Source organism: Vipera ursinii (genome assembly GCF_947247035.1).
Source record: "Vipera ursinii genome assembly, chromosome: 17".
NCBI lineage: Eukaryota > Metazoa > Chordata > Lepidosauria > Squamata > Viperidae > Vipera > Vipera ursinii.
In genome coordinates this window covers 219,112-232,981 of record NC_139530.1, presented here as the reverse complement: position 1 = coordinate 232,981, position 13,870 = coordinate 219,112, and the positions used below count along the sequence as shown (strand labels likewise).

The 13,870-nt window shown below is 53.8% G+C and overlaps 2 protein-coding genes across 6 annotated transcripts in view; both read left to right on the top strand.

The window, feature by feature from the left end:
- Positions 1–996, top strand: part of KAZN (kazrin, periplakin interacting protein) — a 41,415-nt gene extending 40,419 nt beyond the window's left edge. The window contains exon 12 of the mRNA XM_083375484.1: positions 877–996. The gene's annotated coding sequence lies outside the window, so the exon portion shown is untranslated. The remainder of the gene's footprint in view (positions 1–876) is intronic.
- Positions 989–12,504, top strand: TMEM51 (transmembrane protein 51). Of its 5 annotated transcripts, XM_083375503.1 has the most exons (4): positions 1,501–1,577; positions 2,868–2,973; positions 9,570–10,023; positions 11,118–12,504. In XM_083375503.1, the coding sequence occupies exons 3-4, from the start codon at positions 9,671–9,673 to the stop codon at positions 11,551–11,553; spliced, it is 789 nt and encodes a 262-aa protein (XP_083231629.1). In that variant the 5' UTR covers positions 1,501–1,577; positions 2,868–2,973; positions 9,570–9,670; the 3' UTR covers positions 11,554–12,504. The 5 variants fall into 5 exon arrangements, with proteins under 5 accessions (XP_083231630.1, XP_083231629.1, XP_083231631.1 ...); XM_083375504.1 differs by lacking the exons at positions 1,501–1,577; positions 2,868–2,973 and adding an exon at positions 989–1,045; XM_083375505.1 differs by lacking the exons at positions 1,501–1,577; positions 2,868–2,973 and adding an exon at positions 3,975–4,194.
- Positions 12,505–13,870: the final 1,366 nt, after the last annotated feature.

Genomic DNA, 13,870 nt, shown 5'->3' with positions numbered 1-13,870 from the left:
GCCCCTCCCCCTCCTCTCCTGAAGCCTTTGGGGACCAGCCTGGCCTGGGGCTAAAGGAAGGGCCCCTGTGCCTGGCTGGCAATCGGGATATCGGCGGGCTGCCCAATTTCCCCCAGGGATGCAGAGAGCCCCGGGCGTGCCTGGTGGCCCAGACCTTCCCCCAGGTTTGCTGCTGGGTGGGCTGGGGGGGCTCGGCCGCTGGGCAGGTTCTGGGCCAGCAGGGATGCCATTTTCGGGGCCTCTCTTCCCTGGCCACGTGCCTCCAGCCTGGCGCCCTCACGTTGCAGCCCCAGGAAAACTCCACAATGGTTCCTTGCCCCCAAAGGTGATGCAAGGAATGAAGTTCCGGTTGGGGATAAGAACTTGTGAGGTTGTTTACCTGTCGCCGATGAAGGAGAAGGGCGGGCGAGGTGGTGTCCTTGGGGAGAGCTAACCCAGGGAACCCGTGAGCTGAAAGGGAGTTCAAACTGGAGGAAACGGATGCAAAGGCCTCTTGAGCCGGACCTCGTGGTGTAACGCCACCTTTCCCGAGTGTCGTGGGGTGTGCAGAATTCCTGTCTTGGTGGCCCCTTCGCTCCAACTAACTGTCCTTCGAGCTGAGCAGGTGGGCTACGACCCTCGCCTGCCGGGAAAAGGGCTTGGATCTCTGGGTGCTTTTTTCCCTTGAAATCAGATTAGGGAGCAACCTCCCTCTTTCCCCCCCCCGAAGGAATTTCCATTCTGCTCTTCCCTTCACTTCCCAGCTTGCTGTTAAATAAGCAAACCAGCAGGGACCAATGTTAGCCCCCCCCGGCCTCCTCCCCTCCTCGGTTTTCTTTTGGCCATGTTTGCAGCCCCTCCCACCCCACCCCCACTTTCTGCTCCTTTTCTGCACAGTTGCTGCCTCGTTTCGGAAGACAGGTCTTCGTTGTTCATTTCTGCCCCTTCAAGGCAGACCTGGTAGCCATCCAGACAGGCTGTTTGGGAAAAGAGGGGGTCCCGGTGGGCCGATGATCAGATCGTCACCCCGAGTTGCCTGGAGGTGGTGAGAGAAAGGCTGGCCCAGGTAGGTTGCAAGGCCTGAGAGGGCAAGGTTAGGGCTAAACATTCCCCAGTGAGACCTGGACCATTTAAGGGGGTGGCCAGGATCTCATCCTCCCTGCACTGTCAGGGTGTCCCTTCCAGGGAGCGCTTGCGCCAAAGGGCTGGGCCACTTCCCTCCCCTCCCCCCCCCCTCCCTCCCTTCTAATTTGAAATAAAATTGGAGGCACCTAAACTCCAGGAATGCATTTCTAAGTCATTCTCTTTTCAGTTTTCCATCTTTTATCTCTCTTTCTTTCTTTTCTTTCTCTTTTTTGGTAAACTAGGAAATAATTATTTTAAAATAAAGGAAACAAAGCTAAGAAGGTGATTTATTTAAAAGAACTACCATTTTAAAACAATTAGCTTACAAATTATGGGTAACCTTAGATTTAACTTCGTCTCCTTCCCTTCTCTGCCCCTTACTCGTGTTGTCAGGGGAGAAACAATTCCTTCAAGGCATGGATGCAAATATGAAAATATAAAAAAATACACAACTAAATAAAGCTTATTTTAAAGTAAGTATGTTTTGCTATACGTTTTGATGACATCAGTGTTTGCTCAAATGTTGGGGCCAAGAAAGCTGAAGGGATGAAGAGAATGGCTTTTCAGGGGTTTGGGGGGGGGGTCTGGCCTTCGGTGGGAGCAGCAGAGGCACTGCCTGCGAAGGGGAGTTTGGGGAGAGTCACCCACCCACCCTCCTGCAAGGGAATGCAGAGTGCCTGGATGGGGCGGGGGGCCTCTCGCTCAGGAGGATCTCCGCACAGACGGAGGAGCCCCGGGGAAGAGGGCTGCGGACCCACATCTCTGCTTCTGGGGTGCAGACCCCGACCCCAGCCGCCTCCTGGGTCTTCCGGAGGGCAGATTCTCTGCAGCTGTAACCCATCACTATTGGGTCTCTGTCGGCGTTACTCCTGCCTTTCCCCCCCTCTTTGCCAACCACATTTTCAGAAGATATTTTTAAAGGAAAAAGGTAAAGATTGTTGAACTTCAACGGCCACTTTGGAGACTCTAGTCCCCAAGGTGGTTTTTCAAAAGTCAACTGGACTTTGTTTTTCCTTGAAGAAGTTTCACTTCTCATCCAAGAAGCTTCTTCAGTTCTTCAGTTTCGGTTCGTTCTTCAGAACTGAAGAAGCTTCTGGGATGAGGAGAGAAACGGGGCAAAAGCACCTTTGGGACAACCGGGGTTGCTACGACACCTAGTGGCCTGAGGAAGTAGCGCACCAAAGAGCAGGCGGAAAAAAACTGCAAGAAAAGTTGAGGGTTTGGCACTGCTCCCTCTCTCTCAGCCCGGCCCTCCTTGCAGGGTGGTTGTCATGGGAAAATAGGTATTGTGTACTCTGCCTTGAGTGCTATGCAACAAAGGTTGGAAATAGTAATACATTGTTTCCATTCCTAGCTGCTCTCCAGTGGACAATAATTTCTGAATTCAAAACAAGCACCCTGGCTCAAAAATCTGAGAAGCTGGAAAGAAATATAAAAATCACCTTAAGATGCTGGGCATTTTTTTCTTTTAACAGAGATCTTTTTTTTGCAAAAGAAGAAAATACAGAATCCATAAAGCAGATTTGGCACAATTTTAGGGAAAGGTGGGCTGGTGGCTAAAGCCTCATCACCTGGAGGACGTCAAGATGGCTCCCTTCCCTGCCGGGGTTTGCTCAAAACCGATGTACATTGTGGTCACTTAACCGCAGGACAGTGCGAACATCCGCAATGGTGGTCCAGTTGAGGGCACAAATGCAATTACCTGACTGAAAGGTGGTGGGGGACATGACCATCAGAACTTCAAAGTCATACATTCTCCCCAGGTGATTCTGTTGGGACTTGGGTAAGCAAGAAGTCATAAGTCAAGGACTACCTGTGGACAGGTCAGGGACGATGTCGATGAAATGGGCAGCCATGTAAACACGCTAGGTAAGTGAAGGCATAAATAAATGCCCCAGAAGGCAGCTAAAACTGGTGTTCCGTCTCTGAGCTCCAGACACAGAATTGGGGTTTCCAGTAAGGGAAGAAAACCCTTAAAAGAAAGGAAGTGGAGCGGAGTATGTGTGTCAGACTAGATGAACTCAGTGTAGCCCTCCAATTCTGGAAGCTGCAAACTCTGAAGAGATTTGGATTCCATGTCGCTTCCAAAATATCTCTGGCTCGTGCAGAGCAACTCTGCATTCACTTCAGTTCAGGATTGATGGGGAGAGGACCAGGTCCTTGCCTTGACCACCTGTGTGTGTGGGGGGGGGGGGGGAGTCACTAGCTGGAGGAAGAGGCCTCGGTTTCAGTTTCTGCCTGGGGGGAGACAATTGCTCCCCAGCTGCAAAGGGGGCTCCCCTTTTCAGCCTTATTTCCTGGCAGCTTCAGAGTCCTTTAGCTAGATGGGAGGGGGAGCATTTATAGCGTGAAGAGACCAAGATGCGCGATTGTTTCCTTCAATATTCCTGAGTGGGGATGGCACGAAAGAACCAGCTGCTCTCGGCCATGATGCCGGATGCTTGTGTCACATTGCAGTTCTTGATTTTACAGACCCTCAAGCCGGGCATCTCAGATTTCAGAGCCACAGATTGGCCTAAACGTGGAGCAACAGTGAAGAGGCAGCCATGGCCCACATTTGATAGGGAAAGGAGCCAGAAAAAGAGGAGGCCAGCGTGGCTGAATAAAAGTGTAAGGCGATCTCCACCACAAAAAGAGGTGTAGAAGGGGAAGCTCTAGAAAACACCGACTGCTCCAAAGGGGCTGGGGAAGGAGGCCTTGGCGCATCGCCAGGGCGGCCTCCGGAGAAGGGGCGGTCGAGGGGCCCCGGCAGCTGCCCTGCGACGGAGGGCCCCGCTCGCCCGCCCGGCTCTGGGGCGGGGGCAGGCGGATCCGGTGAGCCCGGTGGGATTCCCGGAGGCTCCCCGGCGGAGGACGAGGGGCCGCCCCTTCCCAAGCGAGCGCTCGCAGGTAGAGCCCTCCTGCCCCGGGAGGCGCCCTTCCGCCCGCAGCCAAGCCTCGGGCGGGGCGGGGCGGGGCGGGGCAGCCCAGCCGGCGCGGGGAGGGCCGGGGGCGGCGGCCAGTCTCGGCCGGAGACGGAGCCGGGCGGGGGTGGCGGGAGAGGCGAAGGCGACGCGGCCATGCGCCGCCCGAGGAGAGCCCAGCGCAGAGGTGAGGCGGCCCGGGCCGATCCCCCACGCAGCCCGGCAGGCAGGGAGAGGCGGGAGGGGGGGCCCGAGGCGTTCTGTAGGCTGGCGGGGCGGCAGCGGGCCTTCCTCGTGGCGCCGATCGCCTCCCCCCGCTCATCCGAGGCGGCCTCGCAGGGGCGGGGAGAGGGGCGCCCGCGGGGCCCGTTCCCTCCCCGCCGAGGGTCCCAGGAGCCCCCCGAAAGCGACCCCGGGTCAGGTGGGCGGAGGCGGCTTTCCCACGGAGGAGGAGGGGGGGCTTCCCGGGACTCCCCCCCCTTTCCCCTTCCTCCTGCGACCCGGGCCCCTCTGGGCGGCGGGAGGGCGGCATGGGGGGCTGGTTTCGGATCGCCCCCCCCCGGGAAGCCCGGCCGGAGCTGCCCGGCGGCGCTGCCCTTCTAAGAGGAGCGGAGGGCCGCCCGGAGCGGACCAACCGGTTCGCCCGCCCTGCTTGCCAGGTTAGACTTTAACCCGACGCGGCTCCTGCCGCTCCTTGCCCGACGAAGCCCGAGCGAGGCTGGCTGACGTCGTCACAGGGCCCGGAGCTTCGGCGAGGAGGAAGTCGGAGAGAGGAGGAGAAAAAGGGAAGTCGGGAATGGCTTTCGAAGCCGCCTAGCAGCGGCGGCGGCCTCCTTTTGGCCAAGGAGGGCTCCCCTTGAGCCGCGTTTCGGCCGGTGGGCTTCGTTGGGCCTTATTCTGTGCTTTTGTAGCTTTGAACGGTCACTAAACGAAATGTTGTAAGGCAAGGACTACCTGCAATGAAAAGCAACTCAAAAGAGGCCCGGACATCCGGCTGGGGCAAGAGGTCCAGTCCAAATCTCTCCTCAAACCGCAAAACGTAGATGACTCGAGCAAGTAAGACTTGCTGCATGTTTTAGTTGGATGCAGAGAAGTGTTCCTTTCTGGGCCCAAAAGTACAATAACCCCCCCTGATCTTGCAGTTCTGGTTTAGGTGGCAATCTAAGAAATAACCTGTTTAACCACGATTTATTGAACAGACCGCAGCTGGTTTGGTACAAGTGCCTTAAATTCAAACCAGCCGCATTGTACCTTGGGGTATTCTAGGAATCTGTTTATAGGACAATGTATGCATTTTGCCCTTGCCATTATGGCCTGTGGTTTAGGGAATAAACCACAATGATTAAGTACATGTAAACCAGCAGATAGTGATGTTTTCCTGACTTTTTACCTTGGGGGGGGCTTCGCATTTGTAAATTAGTGAATTTGTCCATTTGGCCTGGTGTCAACTTCTAATTATCTGCAATTACGTATTTAAGGCAATATGTACGGTGGCCTTAATTATCTTGCATGACTGATCTCCCTACAACACCCTGTACTCATAGGCCCGGCTTTCTTTTATCACTAAAATCTCCCTCCTTCCCCCTTTCTCCACTTTCTGTACTGTTATTCTGGTTTAATATCTCTTTTTTTCTCCTTCCCTGAATAAGCGAAAGGGAATTCAACAACCCTGGATAATTTTACACCGTTTCTCATTTTAATTTCTCTGCAGCAGGAGACTATAATGAGGGTTGTGTGGCAGCTTTGATGGGGATACAGCATTTACAAAATAATAATTATGATAATGATAGAGTACAGTATTGTCAGGATAAGGTGAGCTTGGCCAGAAAATCTGTGGTGATCCGACACTGCGGTGCAATAACTGATGGCCTTTTGAAAAAGTGGAGTGAAGCGGCCTTGTTGCCCACTGGGACTACAAATCGCAGAATTTGAAAATGGCATGGGGTTTCCTTTAACACTGAGGAATTGGAGGACTTGTGATCCATGACAAAAAGGCTCTGGATTGTAAGCAGAGAAATACGGAGGAGACAGGAGATGGGAAGATTTAATGGCTCCTGCTTGGTTCAGAGCTGCATTACATCAAAGTCAGTGTATTGATTTGACTAGATGGAGTCAAAATAGGTGATTGATTGATTGATTATGTGCTATCAAGTCCTTTTTTGACTCCTCCCGACCTCATGGATAGAGTTTCTCCATGAGAATCTGTCTGTGGCCTGGTCTTTTCCAATCTTTAAAAAAAAAACCCACAGAAAAATTGAAAGGGGCTGCAATTGTCTCTCCACGCTAGAATCTTTCTTCCAAATGATAAAGAAAAATAATTTGATATTGATTTTCTCACCCTCCCTTTTCCTGCTTCATTTTCCCGCAGAGTCAAAAGGGTCTTTGTCATTATCTTCTTTTTTACCCTTTATATAATGGGTTTAAAACCAGGCTGTTGTTGAAAAGTCTGCCCCTGTTTAGCACAGGGACAAGGTTTGGCCTAACAGCTTGGGAATATATAACTATGGTTTATCTTGCACACCGAGATAATAGCTGTGTCCACACATTCTTTGCCCCCTGGAACAACCTTTGCAGGGAGCAGTTTATGCTCACGGAAAGCAGTTTCCTCTGTGTCAGAATGAAATGTTAGCAACGTCTAAATGGGCAGGGAGAATGCTTCAGCTAATATTCTGGCAAAATAATTTTCTCCTCGGCAGAGACCCTTTTTTCACTGGGCGCTGGGGAATTTCTCCTAGTAACTGAGCCAATTTTGCGGCAGGCCTTGAGCAATGCAGACCCGAAAGGGGAAAGGAGATTCAGAGTCTACGTGAAGGTCTGGCCTGCAGGAGCTGTCACTGCTGCCTTAAATTTCCCAGGAACATGGCTTCGATCTCCAAATGGCCACAGCCTGGGCGTCCCGTGTGCTCTGAAGCCTACCCAGCTCCTGCTTCCCTCGCTCTGATGCCTTGGAGAGGCTGGGCAGCAAGGAGGCTGGAGACGGAGGGAGAGAGAAAGAGGGACCAGGAAAAGCAGGATTTTCCCACAGACCAGCTGATCATCCTTTGCTATTCACTGCAAATAATTTCCATCAAAGGAAAGAGGATTAGTTAGTTAACTGTTAGTCAGGTAAACAGTTAGACTGAGGTCCCTTTGTTGCAACATCTTGGAGTAAGTGTCTATTTTGATACAACTTTGCAAAAGATTTCTCTTTTCCTCTTTGGTTCATTCCTCACTGTGGTCTGGCTGGCCCTGGGCTTTGGCAGGGGCCCAGTCAGGAGGTCCTGCCGATCGGCCCTTTCTGGGCAGGATGGCCGCATTGTTGCTCTCGTGTCCTTCGTGGGCACCGTGGCCACTGGGCCATTCTTGGGCATACGGCAGTGCCCCTGTTCTGGGCTTTGTCTTTCAGCTGATTTGGGAGTCAGTGTGAAAGCCGAGTTTGCCTTAGGAGGGGGCTTAGGAGCTGGGCAGAGAGAAGCCTTTCCTTTTAAGCTTGGCGGCCTCTGTGAGGCAGACTTCGCTGAGATGGCGCTGTGCCCTTTGTGGGTGAAGGGAGCTTTGGCCTCCAGATCCTGCCAGGAGGTGGGCGGCCGTCCGAAGCACTCGGGAAGTTGCTAAATGGGGAGCTTTTCCAGCAATATACAGTGCCCTTTCGCCTATGGTTCCCCGCTGCACAACAGTCTTTCAGCAACGTCCGTGCCTGTCCGTGGAGCCAGGATATTGATCAGCACAGCACACGGTTGGGCCACGGAAGAAACGGGAGAGCCTTTGCGCCCCACATCAGATGTGGTGAGGCGCTTTTGCAGAGATACCAGGCAACCGAGCTCCGGTCCGGGCTTGTGTCTTGTGGATTCAGCTTTGGGGGGGCTGGCGAGCCGTCCACCGGCTGTGCTGCGTAATGGTTCTTGGTGGGGGGACTGAGATGGGGGAGGCAGGGGGGAACCCGTTTCTGATCATGGCTCAGTGGGAGCCACGCTGCCTACTTCCCCTGTCCACTCAGTTGGGCTTCCTTCAGCCTCGGAAGCCACCGGGGAATGCCAGCTGGGCGGGTGGGCTGCACTTGGAAGGTGCCAGGGCAAAAGTCCCTTCATCTAATTAGGGTGGGAAGCTTTCACCCAGCATGGGCAGGAGCAGGAGCAGCAGCAGCATCTAACCCTGGCTGACCCGGGAAGCAAGCTGGACGGGAGACCACCAGGCAGTAAAAAACTCTCCCTTGAGAGAAGGTGGGGTAACTGATATATATATATGCCGAGAGGACTGTGTCGATGCAGCCGTGAAGTTATCGGGAGCTAGGAGAACTTTTCTTATTTTTTAGCCTGGCATCTCCCTGTTTCTCCAGCTCGCCAGCGGGGAGCATGTGCAGCAAATTAACTCCAGTGCATTCATTTGGAAGAAGAAAGTGGTTAGTGCTAACAATGATTAACTTTAAATGAAGCGACCAGTTTGTTAGTTCCTGGCTTGGAAAGAGTGAAAAACATCCAGTTGTTTGGTCAAATCTGGTCTGTGCTTTTCCTCCTATTCTGGGCCTGCATTGATCTATTGTTGTGATTTTTAATTTTTTTTTAGTGCAGGCTAAATCTTTCCTAGGTCATGTGGGTTTGTGTCTAGTGGGATTTGTTAAAATTGTATCTGGGATTCTATTTTAATCCTGGCATTATTTCTGGAACGCAGCCATTCCACAAAAGAAGTAATCTAAAACAGAGTTTGCCAAATTTCTGGTGGTGCATCTGAATGCTTGGAAAGGGTTTTTTCCTTGGGGCTGGAGCGGGAACCCAGAGCCCAGAGAAGGCGGGGAGGGGGCATGCATTTCTGATCTCTGCCTTTTTTTCCTGTTGTATTTTTTGTATTTATTTTCAAGTGCTTGTTATAGGGTTTTAAAATGTATACAATGTATGTATCTTTGTGTTTTGTTTCTTTAGGTTTTTTTCTGTTATTTTAAAAGCAATTTAAAAATTATATTAAAAAATTGGGACGTTGGTCCTGGTAGTTTACTGCATCAGTTAGTTTTTCAAAGCTGTAGCTTTCCTTGGGTTATCCCAAGCAGTTCTCCAGTTGTGTTGGACCGGAGTTCCCATTCTCCACAGCAAAGGGAACCATACTGCTAAACATATCCGGAGGCACAGTTGCTGAGTCGATCCCCTGCTTGTGACTTCATGCACATAGCCACACAGTTTGCCTGTTTCCAGGTTGTTTTTCCACGGTCATGGGATTTCACAGTGGTCTCCCATCCAGGCACAAACCCACCCACCCCCTCTTTTTCCAGACGTCCAGGTGCTGCCATTTGGTACGGCAGGAAGGAAATAAATCCGCAAAAAGGAAGGACGCTTCCCAGCCTCTCCCCTCCCACGAGCAGGACTGGGGATTGTAAGGATTCCCAGGAAAATGGGAGGAATCTTTTCTCATCTGAAAGACTGGGAGGGCTCCTGCCCAGAAGTGGCTTAATTCATCCAGAAAGAAAGAGATAATTTTATTTCTCCCTAAATGTTAGGAAACGGGCCAAATTTTAATTTCTCTGGTTCTGCGCCCACTGCCTTGCCAGGAATACTCTTCACCTGAATTTGACCCCGATCCCTTCTCTTTCTCCAGATCCCCTTTTCCCACCTGGATCTTCCGAGCGAACCCAGCCCAGGGCCTTCATCAGTGGAGGAGGAAGGGATCCACTGGGTCTCCCCTGAGAGCTGTCGAGGATGGCCCAGTCCAGGTCCAGTAGCGGCTCCCACTATGCCCTGACAGCCATTGGGCTGGGGATGCTGGTCCTTGGAATTATCATGGCCGTCTGGAACCTGGTCCCAGGCTTTGGCCTCAGCGCCAAGCCCCACCCGGCAGCCGGCGGCCACCACAACGAGACCGAGGTCAGCAAAGGGCTCCTGCACAGGAACAAGACCTTCTCGGTGGCCTACGTCTTGGTGGGGGCCGGTGTCCTGCTGCTTCTCTTCTCCATCTGCCTGACCATCCGGGACAGGAGGAAGCCCAGGCACCGCGAAGACGGCATCCGGATACGTCCGCAGCCCTCGGTCGAGCGGCCTCACCCAGAGGACAGGTGAGCAGGGAGGAGGGCTGCTTTCCCACCCAGATTTTGGAAAGAGACCCCATAATTGCCGGTGTGCATTGTTGTTCCCAGAGTTTCTCTTAAACCCCAATTCCTGGCATGTGCGAGTAATGGTCTCGGCCACAAGCAGGGCACAATGAAGTTAAATCCTGATTGCCATCGCCTTCTGACCGTTCAACCTGCCCACCCAAGAGCCTGAATCCTAATAAAGGCTGCATCTCCTCTCCGTGAGTGGTTGAAGCGGAGCGTACAGCTTGCAGCAGCCTCCCTCAACCTTGGCATGGATCTCCTGCCAGCTCTGGGGCTCAGATAAAGGCAGTCGTGGGTCACTCTGGCCTTCACCGTGACTGGCCTGAAAGGTTATTCACAAGGGAGGCAGAGCGGGGGCTCTTTCGGGAGATGGGTCAGCTTTCTCCCAGGCGGGGCCAGATTCACACAACCTGCGTAGCCTTCTCCAGATGCCGTTGGAGAGGAGACTTTGGGCCCCAGGCGAGACCCTCGGAGTTGCGTCCAAAGAGCAGGAGTCACGGCAAGCTGTGGCCTGTAGCCTAAATCTGAACGACCCACCCAGCAGGCCTGATAAGCTCTGAGTGCAGACAGGGAATTCGCCCGGTAGCATCAATCCTTTAAACAGGGTTGCTAGAACAAGCCATGCTTTTGAGGCATTACAGAGCCTTCAGTCCCCACTTACAGACTCCGCTGACCATCTTCCCATCCTGTGCCAGACCCAGACCCGCGTTAACCCACATGTGTGCCTGTCCTTTTTTTATGGCCTGGAGAGATGGGGGGGGCAGGGCTGCAGAGTGCATGCAAGGAAATTGCCCTTAGTTTAATGTGCTGTCTGCTAGGGAGGGGGGAGCCCCCACCAGGCAACTATGTAGCAAGGGGGATTGGATGGCAACAGTCCCCCCCATTGATGGCTGGTGTGTGGCATGTCCAGCCTTGGCATTTGGGGTCATTTGTTCCAGCCTTCCATGCATTTAAAGGGGCTGGGAGGGGAGATGTTTGAAAGGGAGAGACCCAAATCTTGGGGTTTCCCCCCCCTGAGCACTCACATCTCCTGATGTGCCCCCCCCTCCGTGCAGCCAAGAAGACGACAACGACAGCCTTTCCCGCTACTACGTGCCCAGCTATGAGGAGGTGGTGAACGGCGTCTACCCGGAGCCCCAGCAGGAGGCCGAACATGGGACCCGCATCAGCATCTCCCTTCCTTCCTACGAGTCTCTCACGGGGCTGGATGAAAGCCTCCCCACCAGGCCCAGCCCCACGGTGGCAGGGACAGCAACTGGGGCAGCCCCCAAGCCCGGCGGGGAGCGCCCACCCACCCGGCAGAGCTCCCGCCTCAGCAAACGCCTGAAGCCCTTGAAAGTGCGCAGGATCAAATCTGAGAAGCTGCACCTGAAGAACCTCCAGCTGGGGGGCACCCCTCCTGCCCGGGTCACCATTGAGCCACTCACCCCCCCTCCGCAGTACGACGAGATCCCCCCCAAGCTGCCAGACCCCCTGGAGGGGGAGCCCTGACGTCACTCAAGGGACATCTTTGCAGGAAGCACCGGAAGTCCTTGGGTTCTTGATAAGAGGGGTGTGGACTCGTGTCCAGTTGCCAAGATTTGGAACAAAGCCAGACCACCTCGCCCCCCCTCCTGCCACCCCCCCAATGGCTCAGCTGGACCTGCTTTCTCAACAGGACTGGGTCGGCTCGGAAGGGTGAGATGTATGGCCCCTTAGAGAGCCAGCCTTTCACAGAATGCCTGGGGGGGGGTTTGTTCTTGTGATCCTGGCCCATCCGGGATTTTGGGAATACCCATTTTTTTCCTCCAAAAGACCCCCCCCCCCATCAGACTCAGCCGAGTGCCGTTTTCTCCAGCTGTTTTCTCCAGTTGGCTGGATGGGTTGCTTGGGAAAATTGCCTCATCCTGTGTGGAAGCTCAGCTCAAGGGGGTGGCTGGGTAGGTATTGATACCATCTTTTCCATATGAACCTTTGGGGTTATGTTGTGTGTGTGTGTGTATATATATATGTGAGGGTTTTTTTGTAAATTATGTCATTTTTATATTTCTATTTGGTAATGCCCACCTTTCCAAACTAGCACTCCAGTTTGGCACGTTTGCCAGGCTAATTTTTATTTTTTTGTGTGGCAGTTTCCATCAGTGGGGTTTCAGACCAGGTCTCCTATTCCAACAAACGTGGATTTTAGATGACCTGAAGGAAACTCAGGTGCCTTGAAATCAAACATTGCAACGGCCAAATAGAACTACTCCAATCCATCGAGATCTGGGATCTGTTGCCTGCCCCAGAGATCTCTTCATTTGAGGAGAGGGCTCTGGACTGTTACCCTTGGTTTTTGCAGCTGCTGAACTGGAAATGTGAAACCTATTTTTCCACAAGGGTGTAACCTTTTTTAAGCGGGGAGAGGGAGGGGGGAAGAAGCCCTTTTTAAAAAGAGAATAAACGGGTCAGATCTTGCTTTAATCCAGATCTTGCTTTATTTATTTTATTTATTTTAATTCCATTTATATCCCGCCCTTCTCCGAAGACTCAGGGCGGCTTACAAGCTTAGCAGTAGCCTTCATTCTATGTATATGCCTGCTTGTTAGGGCTTTCACACACCCCCCCAAGCGGCATTATTACTAAGTCAGCTCAATTGCCGCCAACAATCTGGGTCCTCTGCCCCAGCAAGGGGAGGGCTGAGGGTCTGGTGTTTGCACCCCCGGTGGTGCTCCTGGGATTGCTGGCTGTCTTTCAACCCACCCACCCCCCAGACTGGGATCTCCTAGGGGTCACCTTTGGGGGGGTTCCAATCCAGAGCGGGGTCCAAGACTCAACAAGGAGGGGGAGTCATTCCTTGTCAAAAGGTGCCACAGGGCAGAACTTTGCACGCTGTGCGGACAGGGCATTGCTGGGAAAAGGGTGGGGGCTGCTTGCGCCGCTGTGGTTTTATCCGGGGAGGACTTCAACTCCCGGCATCCTCGCCCGAGACCCGGCGGCTGCGGAATTCAGGGAGCGGCGCGGTGGGCGGGGCCGCTGCTCGAGGCTGGCCTATGGGCGCGGCAGTTTCGCTCCGTTTCTATGGGAACGGCCCCGCCCCGGCGCAACACGGAAGCGGTGGCCGCAGAGATCCGCTTGGCGGGAGACGGGTCCGCGCCGACTTCGCACGAGTAGCCCCCGGTGAGTTTGTCGCCGTGCCTCTGAGCGTGTGCAGAGCGCCGCGTGCCTCGGGGGTGCTGCGCGGGGCGGGTGGGGGGTGGCGGGGGTGTTTCTTTCCCAGGGAGGCTGTCCTGGCCGGGCGGGGGTGGCGGTGGAAGGGCCGTTGGCTGTGGGGGGGGGGGTCCTCTCCCCCGGCCAGGCTCCGAGGACCCCCCCCCCGAAAACCAGGGCAGCGTTGTTATTCTTAATAGGATTCATAGCCAGAGCCACCTTAACTGCTCTTGGTCAGGGCCTGAACTGTTTTTACCAGTCCCAAACACTGGGTCGAAGGTTAAATCTCAATCCCAATCAAAATGATATTAATAGGAAATAATAATAAGAAAGAACAGTAACTATTAAAGGCTGTGCCTCTCCCCTCCCCCCCCCCAGTAAAAGGGCTGCCAGGCTCCCCATTGAAGGCAGAGCCCTCCCAGCTGAGAGAGAAGCGGAAGGGGGGGTGAGACTTTCCCCAGCAGCTCTCCCCCCATTGCCCCAGGCTCTGCAGGGGGGGGGGTGCTCAGCCTTGCTCAGCCCCTTTGCAGGGTCCTGCCTGTCTCACTCCAGCCATGGACCTGCCAGTTCCTCCTGGGTAATTATGCTGGCAGGGATTTTTTCCTCTGAGCCCAGGACTTGCAGGGTGGGTATCCCCAAT